The sequence below is a fragment of the Aethalodelphis obliquidens genome, unplaced genomic scaffold (assembly GCF_003676395.1).
Source record: "Aethalodelphis obliquidens isolate GAN/ISIS:26980383/991018 unplaced genomic scaffold, ASM367639v1 scaffold14, whole genome shotgun sequence".
Taxonomy (NCBI): domain Eukaryota; kingdom Metazoa; phylum Chordata; class Mammalia; order Artiodactyla; family Delphinidae; genus Aethalodelphis; species Aethalodelphis obliquidens.
The window spans coordinates 38,435,546-38,447,745 of record NW_020837958.1 but is presented as its reverse complement, the minus strand read 5'-3'; the positions used below and the strand labels follow the sequence as shown (position 1 = coordinate 38,447,745).

Below are 12,200 nucleotides of genomic sequence, written 5' to 3'. Positions count from 1 at the left end.
AGTCTGTTTTCCACTTATATTAGCTGTTTACAACAACTCCTGTCATGGAGTCCAAGATACAGATATATTTTCCCAAGGTCTCAACTAGCCCCTTATTTTTTTATGACTTAAAAGGCCTGCCCTCCCGTGTGAGAAACATCTGAGTGAGAGATGTGAAATAATTTAAATACACCAGTGCAATGAAAATAAATGTTTTTATTAGGCAGAGACCAGATGCTCAAAACTCTTCTTTATTTTTCTGTATCCAGATTTTGGGCTCTGAGGACAAAAAGGTCTTTCCTGAAAATCAGGAAAGGGAGCTTAGTCGTAATTTTGGGCCAGGGCATTAGCCACACCAGGCGCCACCTTCTGATAGGCAGCCTGCAACTCCAGGGTGAATTCATTTTTAAAGTTCTCAGCCAGCACAACCACCAGCACGTTGCCCAGGAGCTGTGTGGAAGAGTCGAGAAACAAGGGCATGGTTATAGAGGGACCCAGCTTGGACTCAGCATATTTCAGTCTCATCACAAACTGTGCCCCTATAATATAATATAATTATGACATTCATCCAGAGATGTGTGGTTTTATCATCTGTTTCAAAAATTACTTTTCAGTTAGAACTCTTTTGTACATGCTCTAGTGTTCAATTTTAATTCCCCAAGTAGACCATTTCAGCAATCTAATCTATATTTTTCTGGGTAAAGCAGTTATTATTTACTCCACTCCCAGATACACAATATCTTAGTTACCACAGTTTTGGCATTCTTCCAAAAATAATAAASTAAAATAAAATATAACAAAATCAATTAAAACTAAATTAAATAAATACAATTAAATAAAACAAAAATGCTCCGTGAAGAGCAGAACTCATAGAAACAGAGGTCATACACACAGAATAGTTTAAGAATAGTATGGTTTAACTCATTTAAAAAGAAACAAAGTCATATTTCTGTCTATAAAACAAAAAATTCAGTATAACCATAACTTTGATAAAGGAATTATATTCTAATTATTACAGAACAGTTAATGTCTCAGTTAGTAGCTTCCTTATCAATACTTCCTCTATTGGGCTCAGATTTTCATTCAGAATTAGCTTTGTTTACCTCATAAGTGGGCTATGGTACTGACATATCAAGAGCAAAGGGACAGTCTCTCCCAAGTTAAATCTGGAACTGTACATCTTTAGAGGCAGAATCTTGGCTTCAGTCTGGAAACTGTTTACAAATATGTCGCTAGTGAACACGGTTGTGTCAGAAGCAAGTGTAAGCAGCCGCTAGCCCTGCTCTTCCTTTTAAGCCCCACTCAGCTTCCTGCCCTCCCTGCAGATTGGCCCAGGGCACAACACAAGTTCATTGGTTTGGGGGAATGTGAGATGCACTCTTGTTCCTCAGTTCCCTTCATCTGTGATTGTCTGGTCCAGTGTGTCGGGACTCAGAAACCCTGCTCTCCCTGTACTTACCTCCCAGCTTCATTTCCTTCATCAGTAGCTTCTACAAATATACTGCCAGTCTCATTTATGCATAAATGTTTTAGTCAACATTGTGGAATGTATCTTACAGTTTAACCCATCCAACTCTTTCAATTCATACATAAGAAAACTGAAACCTAGAAAGCAAAAATTTTATGAAGTTGACTCTATATGGAGCTTCACTTTGTCTCTAGATATGTTTATAAGTGGTTGGAGTAGATAAATATTTTGCCATAGATTTAACTTTCTTTCTCCTTTGTATAATACTTTGGGTCACAAAATTCTTTCCTTTCCCATCCCTTCATTGAAATAAATGTCCATTAAGTGAAAGAAAAGTAATAAATATTGTCTCTCTACCACCTACTGAAATAGGTTTGGGGAGCATGCATTATAATGGAACAATTTAATGAGAAATAAAGAAAAAGATGTGATACCTATTGCATAAGTACTTAAATATATGATGTGAATAGAGAGAATGCAAAGGAATTGCAAACAAGATTTATCTTATTCAGCCTGTTAAAGTCTAACAGGGTTTCTGGGAAAACGCCAAGTGCAGAAATTTCCACAGCTGGGTCCTCAAGAAAAAAGTGGAGTTGGACCCAGGAATGAAGATTCAAAGCGAATTTCACTCTTTTCTCAATTGAAAATAATACTACAATGGTATACAAATATATACCCACCAGCATAGCTGGAAAGAAGGAAGGAAGGAAGGAAAGAAGGAAGGAAGGAGGGAGGGAGGAAGGAGGGAGGGAGGGAGGCACAAAGGAAGGAGGGAAGAACGGAGGGAATGGAAGGAGTAAGAGAAGGGAAAATAATGGAATGAGAGGGAAGGAGGAGGGAAAAGAATATAAAGAAGAGGAGAGATGGACAATTCGAAAATTTCACAAGGCTGTAGATAAAGAAAAGTTTTTATACTTTGCTAACGATAGTGTAAAACAGTATAATTGCTTTTGAGAATATTTGGTGGTGTCTACTGAAGCAGAATATATGCAGCACCTATGACCTGGCAATTATACTTTTAGATATACAGAGATGCTTGCTTGTGTGCATCCAAAGGCATGTATAGGAATGCTTGTAACATCAATATGCCTCAGAATCTCAATTCAGTAGCAACTTAATTGTTCCTCATTTAGTGGAATAGATAAATTATACTATGGTAAAAGAATGAAATATTATACAACAATGAAAAGAATCTGTATCACATGCTGTAATACAGATTAATTGTACAACATAATGTTGATTAAAAATTACCAGGGATAATAATCCAAATTATATGATTTATATATAGAAAGATGGACAGTGTGACTCTAATTCAGATGACCAGGGGGGAATGTTATATGATAGGAAGTTGCTATGAACGATCTTTACACTATGTTACAGTTTCTTTTTCTTTAACCTGAAAGTCAAATAAAACTTGAAAAATTCAAGGACTGGAGCGGCACGATTTGATTTGTATTATTTTGGCTTCAGTGGACATGGGGGTAAAATAAATGAGAGACAAATAGGATGATGTTGTATTAGGGAGGGAAGTAAAAACATCTCTATTTTCAGGCTTGAGCAATTGATGATGGGATAGTCATTAAGAAGGGGAACACAAAAAGAAGCGTCAGTTAGCAGGAGTAAATTAGGAAAAGATCAAGAGTTCAGTCTTGGACATACTGTATTTGTTGTACTTTTGAGCAATCCAAAAATGGGATATTAAGCAAATAGTTAGATATCTAGTTCTGAAGCTCAGAAATAATGCAATCAGCTCAAGAATATACAATGAAACAGGGTACAGGGCTTCCCTGCTGGCGCAGTGGTTCAGAGTCCGCCTGCCAATGCCAATGTTCGTGCCCTGGTCCGGGAAGATCCCACATGCCGCGGAGCGGCTGGGTCCGTGAGCCATGGCTGCTGAACCTGCGCGTCCGGAGCCTGTGCTCCGCAACGGGAGAGCCCACAACAGTGAGAGGCCCACGTACCGCAAAAAAAAAAACAGCAGGGCACAGAGGAACAGATCATAATGCATCATATAAACCACTACCACTACCTTTTCAAAAATGACAGACAATACACTTTACAAATATCTCCTTGAAACCTTGGAATGTATTTGTGGGGTTAGGGATAATTATCCCATTTACAAACAAGGAAATTAATTCTGAAAAATGTTAACTAAATGTTTCAAGCCAATGGGGCAATAATTTGACATTGTCTGTTAATCCAAAAGCCCTGGCTTTTCACTTTATGCCAGGGACTTCAGTACAGAAATTTGAAGTGATTTTTACACAGGTGGCTATGCCCATTGCCAGCTCTAAGTAAGAGACATCTAGGTTTTTTCTTCTTCTGTCAATAGATTTCCTCTTTGCATTCACTAGACAGGGAACCTGGCTATCCTCCATGACTTCTCCACTCTCTATTTCACTATGCTTCAAGTCCTGCAGCATCTTTGCCACAGTGGTCCTTTATTTGATTTTTTTCTTAGTACCACTGCTTCTGTCAAGTTTAGTCTTTTACCTATCACTTCATTATACTCACAGCAAATTCCTACGCCCAGATTCAGGGTAGATTCTGCCTTGTCAAGTCTATGCCCACACATGGATCAATTTCCCTAAAATACCCTATTGATTATGTCACTCTGGTGTGCAAGAAACCTCACTGGTAATTTTGTTTGCAACAATAGCTTCTTTTCCTTCTTTTTCTGGTCTCTCTAGCAGATTCTCTAATTTTATAAAACCCCACTGCTTTTAATGGGCCAGTTTCTCCTCTGTCAATTAGACCTCGCATGCTGATTCTTGAATTTGTCATTTTCCCTCATAAATGGCCTTTATCTCTACCAATAGAATTAGAAATGTGTTTCAGGTCAAGAGCTACCAGGTGATGACAGATTCAAACCAAAGCTTCCAGTTCATATGCTTTAGGGATGTTGCCTTCATTAGTACCATTGAAGATGCTAGGAAAAAGTTGAGAGCAGAGTCCTTAACTGGGTCTCTAAAAAGTACCATCTTCACTGCATTATAGCTGCTAAAAATATGTTTCTTATATTAAATAGAACTGAGCTATAGTCCAAAAAGAACTCTATTCTGAGTTTATACAAATAACAGCCTATACAGGTCCCCTACTTTGTGTCCTAACAACTCACTATCAATAATCATTTTGCATCTCTCAAGAGTAATTCCATTTCCTTCCTTTTTCTAAAGACCTTGTCCAACTCAAGAGTCTAGTTTCCCTTCGTAGGAGTAATTACCCTTTGAAGCCACTCTAATCCTGTAGAATCTTATAAGGGTCCCTTCTCTATCATCCCCAAACTCTCAATCTCCAATATTCTCATTACAATAGGAGTGCTTTCTTTTAGCTGAATCAACTTATAAAAGATAAAGACAGAGAGAAAATACAAGGATATTCCTTACAGAGCATGACTTTTATTTTATTTGTATTATATAGGAGTTAAGTCTGGAGGCAGGGCTCTCTCCCTCCACCTTCAGGAGATGGACTGTTGGGACCCAGGGCCCTCAGGTAGGCACCAACATAGATGGCCAGGCAACTACTGGTACTTGTTGGCCAGAGCATTAGCCACAGCTTCTGTCAGCTTCTGCCAGGGAACCTGTGTCTTTTGGGTAAATTCCTCGCTGAGGTGGGTTGCAAGACAATCAATATCATGTTGCTTAGAAGCTGGGAATAAAAAGAAGATAGTGCATAGTGAACAGAAGGTCTCAAGCTGCCCCTACAGCAAATAGATATAACATCCATTTCCTTCTTGATAAAAGGTTGAGCAACTTTCATTGTCATGCTCCCACAAAAGTGCATCATTATACGCTTGACATTGGCTTCAGTGACTCCCAGTCCTGAACCCCCAATGTGTTCTATCCTTCTCTCATTTTCCCTGCCAACTTCCAACCCCAGAGCATTGCTATGGATTGCTTCTCTCATTTTTTAAAAGTAGGATTATAGTGCTGGGGCTTGATACACATAGTCTAAGTCTTCAGATATTGCATACATTCAAATTGTTTGGACACCCATTTGACAAAGAATCCAGTGCTTTGTATACAAGAGCATTTCATCATTGCTGGACTTGAGAGGAGGAGGGGCAAACCATGAAAAAGTCGCTCTTACTTTGCCCTGCTTACTCCTGGTTCAAAGCTCAAGAACCATGCAGAAATGTGTTCATCGATTTTTATAGAAAATTTCAGTTATCAAAGGCAAGGTGTTCTTCTCCCTGGCTCAATTTGTATTCTCCAGGCCAAACTATTTAGCTCACTTTTGTCCAGTGCTCTTCACGACATTTATTTTTAAGAAATATCAGATGGCCAGTGGCCTCCACTGGTCATGGCATAATTAATTACTCTACTTGGTCTTACCTTTGACCTTAGGAACAACCTAACTACCAAAATCAAGCTTTTTCCTGAAATATTACCTCCAAAATATACCTCTATACGGTAAGACTTAAGAACCTGTGTTCCCTACTGTAACCACAAAACAGATACCTGGATGAAAGAACAAAGCACAAGCATGCCCAGAACTCACCCTGAAGTTCTCAGAATCCACATGCAGCTTGTCAAAGTGCAGCTCACTTAGATGTGCAAAGGTGCCCTTGAGGTCGTCCATGTGTTTAATGGCATTTCCAAAGGAGGTCAGCACCTTCCTGCCACAGGCCTTGACCTTAGGGTTGCCCATTATCGCAGACTCAGAGTATAAGTTAGCAAAACTGTAAAAGAACCTCTGGGTCCATGGGTAGACAACCAGGAACCTATGGGATGGTCATAGTCACAGAGCAGATGGGAAGTCAGAGTATGTAAGAAACCTGACCAATCCGTCTTTCTGGAAAAATCTCTGCCTTTCTGCCCCCTGTCCTACCTGTGTCCAGTGCTTACCTTCCCAAGCTCTCACCTCCAGCCACCTCTACATTCATCTTGGCCCACAGGCTGCAACAACATCTTTCTCCTCAGCAGTAAAACGCACCATGGTGTCTGGGAGCTTACTGGTGATCACTAATGGGCCAGAAGCAAGTCTGTGCTGCTGCTTCTCTGCATGGCCTTTTATTCCTCATCTCTTGTCCCCAGGCCCTTACTTCTCCCAATAAAATGAGACTATTTTTCAAAGGTGGGTTGTCACCACCAGGGGTGGGCCTTGGGCAAGGGAGGGTCAGCTAGATGGACATTTGTGTCTCTGATAATGTTGTGTGGCTCTATCAGGGGGATTCTGCTGTCCTCTCTCCTACCATCTACCATGCAATTCATATCTCAAGCTCCCTGCCACCATCCCTGAATTGACCATAAGGCATAAACAGAATTAGGAAGAGTAACAATTAGAACTCTGTTCAGCATTGTATCAGGTGTTTACAAGACATTGTTCTGCTCTTCAGCCAGGGTATAGAAGAAGTCACAGCTCTTCTTGGTTACCAGTGCTTCTAAAGCTTATATGGGACTCATAATTTTATAGTTCTTGTAACCAAGAAAAAAGACCTCAATCCAGAATCTGTTTAGAAATAAGATAGGTAAGAACTGGGTAATTTAGAGAAAAATTGAGCACCACCCCATTGTTGTTGAGTTCTACCAATAATATATGCACTTGCCTGAATAATTTTTTTCACTCTGATTATATGGACAAGTGTCTCTGGCCAATACATATATCTATGCATTTGTATCAGAGAATACACAACTGGCTGTTGGGGAAATAGGTGTTCCTGTGTTCAGTGAAGAGAGTATTAGAATTCTCTTTGGCAATGGCTATAGAATAATGGAGTTGTCTCTTGTGTGCTGAATCCACACTCTGGCTGTGTGTAATGTTTCTTCATATCTAATCAGGCAGAGGCAATCTTCACTGACAGTACTCCACACACCACTGCCACTGTGATCTAAGGTACTTTGGTCTCACGCATCCAAATAAGCATTTACAGGACTAGAAAAGGCACACTTGTAGTGGGAGAGGGAATGGTTCATTTTGTTTCTTTATTTCAGAATTTGTTTTCCTACATTTTGACCTCCAGAAAGCTGGTTTGTTTGTTTCTCCCTGAGATCAATCTTATAAATATATATACATATAATAATAATAAAAAAAAATCTCCATGTGTATTTACAGAGCTACTCTAAAATTTAAAGACTTCAACTCGATATATTCAGTATATTATAGATGAATTTCTACTACTAGAAAATAAATCCTTTCTGTCTATTTGATATAGCAAGAGGCTTTTATCTATTCAGCTTGGAAAAGACTTAAATGTAAAATGTGGATAAGAATTGCTAAGTTTCTGGAAGCTGGTTTACCATGACAGACATGATTATCTGTGAGCTCTCCATCCCAAGCTATGTTAATGTGAGCACTTTGGTACAGAGATATGAAGAAAAGAGTTTGAATTAATGCTAAAAGAATTTGCTTCAAGATAAGAGGTCAATGAAATAAAATAAAGAAGAGGGACCTATGACTACAGCTAGGAATCCCAGTCACACTCAGGTGTGGGTTTGGCCTGCCGGGGTGGATCCAGGTACTTGCTGTTTGGTGGTCCTGACCCCCATCTTCAGCAGAGTATGTGCACCCTGCAATCCCCCAGACTCAGGGGCATCTGCAACTCTGAGTGTCATGGAATAACCACCCATCTTTCCAGGAAACCAGGCAACAGTTCTGGAAGTTACCTCTAACTCCTGTTTTTCTCTCACCCTTTTTAGATAATCACTCTCTCTGAGCAGTTTATAATGATCTCTCTTCATAAATGCTGTAGCCAATTTGCACACATTTCTCTCCTGATAACAGCAATCAATTTAACATTCCTAGGCAGCTTTCATCACTTTAACCAGACAGCTCTTTAGTAAATCCCACAACGAGTTCTTTGGAGTTGACTTTAAAAACAGTTATCCCTTGCTCTGATGTCCAACCCCTCACATCCCTAGTCTATCCTCACAAGGTCTGTGACAAACCAGACACCAAAAACAACAGGAACTATGAACCTGCAGCCTGCAAAAAGGAGACCCCAAACACAGTAATATAAGCAAAATGAGAGGACAGAAAAACACACAGCAGATGAAGGAGCAAGATAAAAACTCACCAGACCTAACAAATGAAGAGGAAATGGGCAGTCTACCTGAAAAAGAATTCAGAATAATGATAGTAAAGATGATCCAAACTCTTGGAAATAGAATAGACAAAATGCAAAAAACATTTAACAAGGACCTAGGAGAACTAAAGATGAAACAAGCAACGATGAACAACACAATAAATGAAATTAAAAATACTCTAGATGGGCTCAATAGCAGAATAACTGAGGCAGAAGAACGGATAAGTGACCTGGAAGATAAAATAGTGGAAATAACTATTGCAGAGTAGAATAAAGAAAAAAGAATGAAAAGAACTTAGGACAGTCTCAGAGACCTCTGGGACAACATTAAATGCACCAACATTCGAATTATAGGGGTTCCAGAAGAAGAAGAGAAAAAGAAAAGGACTGAGAAAATATTTGAAGAGATTATAGTTGAAAACTTCCCTAATAGGGGAAAGGAAATAGTTAATCAAGTCCAGGAAGCACAGAGAGTCCCATACAGGATAAATCCAAGGAGAAATACACCAAAACACATATTAATCAAACTGTCAAAAATTAAATACAAAGAAAACATATTAAAAGCAGCAAGGCAAAAACAACAAATAACACACAAAGGAATCCCCATAAGGTTAACAGCTGATATTTCAGCAGAAACTCTGAAAGCCAGAAGGGACTGGCAGGACATATTTAAAGTGATGAAGGAGAAAAACCTGTAACCAAGATTACTCTACCCAGCAAGGATCTCATTCAGATTTGATGGAGAAATTAAAACCTTTACAGACAAGCAAAAGCTGAGAGAGTTCAGCACCACCAAACCAGCTTTACAACAAATGCTAAAGGAACTTCCCTAGGCAAGAAACACAAGAGAAGGAAAAGACCTATAATAACAAACCCAAAACAATTTAGACAATGGGAATAGGAACATACATATTGATAATTACCTTAAAGGTAAATGGATTAAATGCTCCCACCAAAAGACACAGACTGGCTGAAAGGATACAAAAACAAGACCCATATATATGCGGTCTACAAGAGACCCACTTCAGACCTAGAGACACATACAGACTGAAAGTAAGGGGATGGAAAAAGATATTCCATGCAAATGAAAACCAAAAGAAAGCTGGAGTAGCAATTCTCATATCAGACAAAATAGACTTTAAAATAAAGACTATTAGAAGAAACAAAGAAGTACACTACATATGATCAAGGGGTTGATCCAAGAAGAAGATATAACAATTGTTAATATTTATGCACCCAACATAGGAGCACCTCAATATATAAGGCAAATACTAACAGCCATAAAAGGGGAAATCTACAGTAACACATTCATAGTAGGGGACTTTAACACCCCACTTTTACCAATGGACAGATCATCCAAAATTAAAATAAATAAGGAAACACAAGCTTTAAATAATACATTAAACAAGATGGACTTAATTGATACTTATAGGACATTCCATCCAAAAACAACAGAATACACATTTTTCTCAAGTGCTCATGGAACATTCTCCAGGATAGATCATATCTTGGGTCACAAATCAAGCCTTGGTTAATTTAAGAAAATTGAAATTGTATCAAGTGTCTTTTCCAACCACAATGTTATGAGACTAGATATCAACTATAGGAAAAGATCTGTAAAAAATACAAACACATGTAGGCTAAACAATACACTACTTAATAACCAAGGGATCACTGAAGAAATCAAAGAGGAAATCAAAAAATACCTAGAAACAAAGGACAATGGAAACGTGAAGACCCAAAACCTATGGGATGCAGCAAAAGCAGTTCTAAGAGGGAAGTTTATAGCAATGCAATCCTACCTTAAGAAACAGGAAACACCTCGAATAAACAACCTAACCTTGCACCTAAAGCAATTAGAGAAAGAAGAACAAAAAACCCCAAAGTTAACAGAAGGAAAGAAATCATAAAGATCAGATCAGAAATAAATGAAAAAGAAATGAAGGAAACGATAGCAAAGATCAATAAAACTAAAAGCTGATTCTTTGAGAAGATAAACAAAATTGATAAACCATTAGCCAGACTCATCGAGAAAAAAAGGGAGAAGACTCAAATCAACAGAATTAGAAATGAAAAAGGAGAAGTAACAACTGACACTGCAGAAATACAAAAGATCATGAGAGATTACTACAAGCAACTCTATGTCAATAAAATGTACAACCTAGAAGAAATGGACAAATTCTTAGAAATGCACAACCTGTCAAGACTGAATCAGGAAGAAATAGAAAATATGAACAGACCAATCACAAGCACTGAAATTGAAACTGTGATTTAAAATCTTCCAACAAACAAAAGCCCAGGACCAGATGGCTTCACAGGCGAATTCTATCAAACATTTAGAGAAGAGCTAACACCTATCCTTCTCAAACTCTTCCAAAATATAGCAGAGGGAGGAAAACTCCCAAACTCATTCTACGAGGCCACCATCACCTTGATACCAAAACCAGGCAAGGATGTCACAAAGAAAGAAAACTACAGACCAATATCACTGATGAACATAGATGCAAAAATCCTCAACAAAATACTAGCAAACAGAATCCAACAGCACATTTAAAGTATCATCCACCATGATCAAGTAGGGTTTATTCCAGGAATGCAAGGATGCTTCAATATATGCAAATCAATCAATGTGATACACCATATTAACAAACTGAAGGAGAAAAACCATATGATCATATCAATTGATGCAAAGAAAGCTTTTGACAAAATTCAACACCCATTTATGATAAAAACCTTCCAGAAAGAAGGCATACAGGGAACTTTCTTCAACCTAATAAAGGCAATATATGACAAACCCACAGCCAACATCGTCCTCAAATGTGAAAAACTGAAAGCATTTTCCACTAAGATCAGGAACAAGACAAGGTTGCCCATGCTCACCTCTCTTATTCAACATAGTTTTGGAAGTTTTAGCCACAGCAATCAGAGAGGAAAAGGAAATAAAAGGAATCCAAATTGGAAAAGAAGAAGTAAAGCTGTCACTGTTTGCAGATGACATGATACTCTACATAGAGAATCCTAAAGATGCTACCAGAAAACTACTAGAGCTAATCAATGAATTTGGCAAAGTAGCAGGATACAAAATTAATGCACAGAAATCTCTGGCATTCCTATATACTAATGATGAAAAATCTGAAAGTGAAATGAAGAAAACACTCCCATTTACCATTGCAACAAAAAGAATAAAATATCTAGGAATAAACCTACCTATGGAGACAAAAGATCTGTATGCAGAAAATTATAAGACACTGATGAAAGAAATTAAAGACAATACAAATAGATGGAGAGATATACCATGTTCTTGGATTGGAAGAATCAACATTGTGAAAATGATATACTACCCAAAGCAATCTACAGATTCAATGCAATCCCTATCAAACTACCAATGGCATTTTTCACAGAACCTAGAACAAAAAATTTCACAATTTGTATGGAAACACAAAAGACCCCGAATAGCAAAAGCAATCTTGAGAACAAAAAACGGAGCTGGAGGAATCAGGCTCCCTGACTTCAGACTATACTACAAAGCTACAGTAATCAAGACAGTATGGTACTGGCACAAAAACAGAAATATAGATCAATGGAACAGGATAGAAAGCCCAGAGATAAACACACGCACATATGTTCAGCTTATCTTTGATAAAGGAGGCAGGAAAGTACAGTGGAGAAAGGACAGTCTCTTCAATAAGTGGTGCTAGGAAAACTGGACAACTACATATAAAAGTATGA

The 12,200-nt window shown here is 38.2% G+C and overlaps 1 protein-coding gene across 1 annotated transcript; it reads right to left on the bottom strand.

Moving 5' to 3' along the window:
• Positions 1 to 210: 210 nt before the first annotated feature.
• LOC113625085 (hemoglobin subunit epsilon-like) lies at positions 211 to 6,385 on the bottom strand. The gene is given in 4 exon segments (XM_027115560.1): positions 211 to 429; positions 5,948 to 6,170; positions 6,295 to 6,349; positions 6,352 to 6,385. Coding segments are annotated over 4 exon segments (441 nt in total). The 3' UTR covers positions 211 to 300.
• Between the last annotated feature and the right edge of the window lie 5,815 nt (positions 6,386 to 12,200).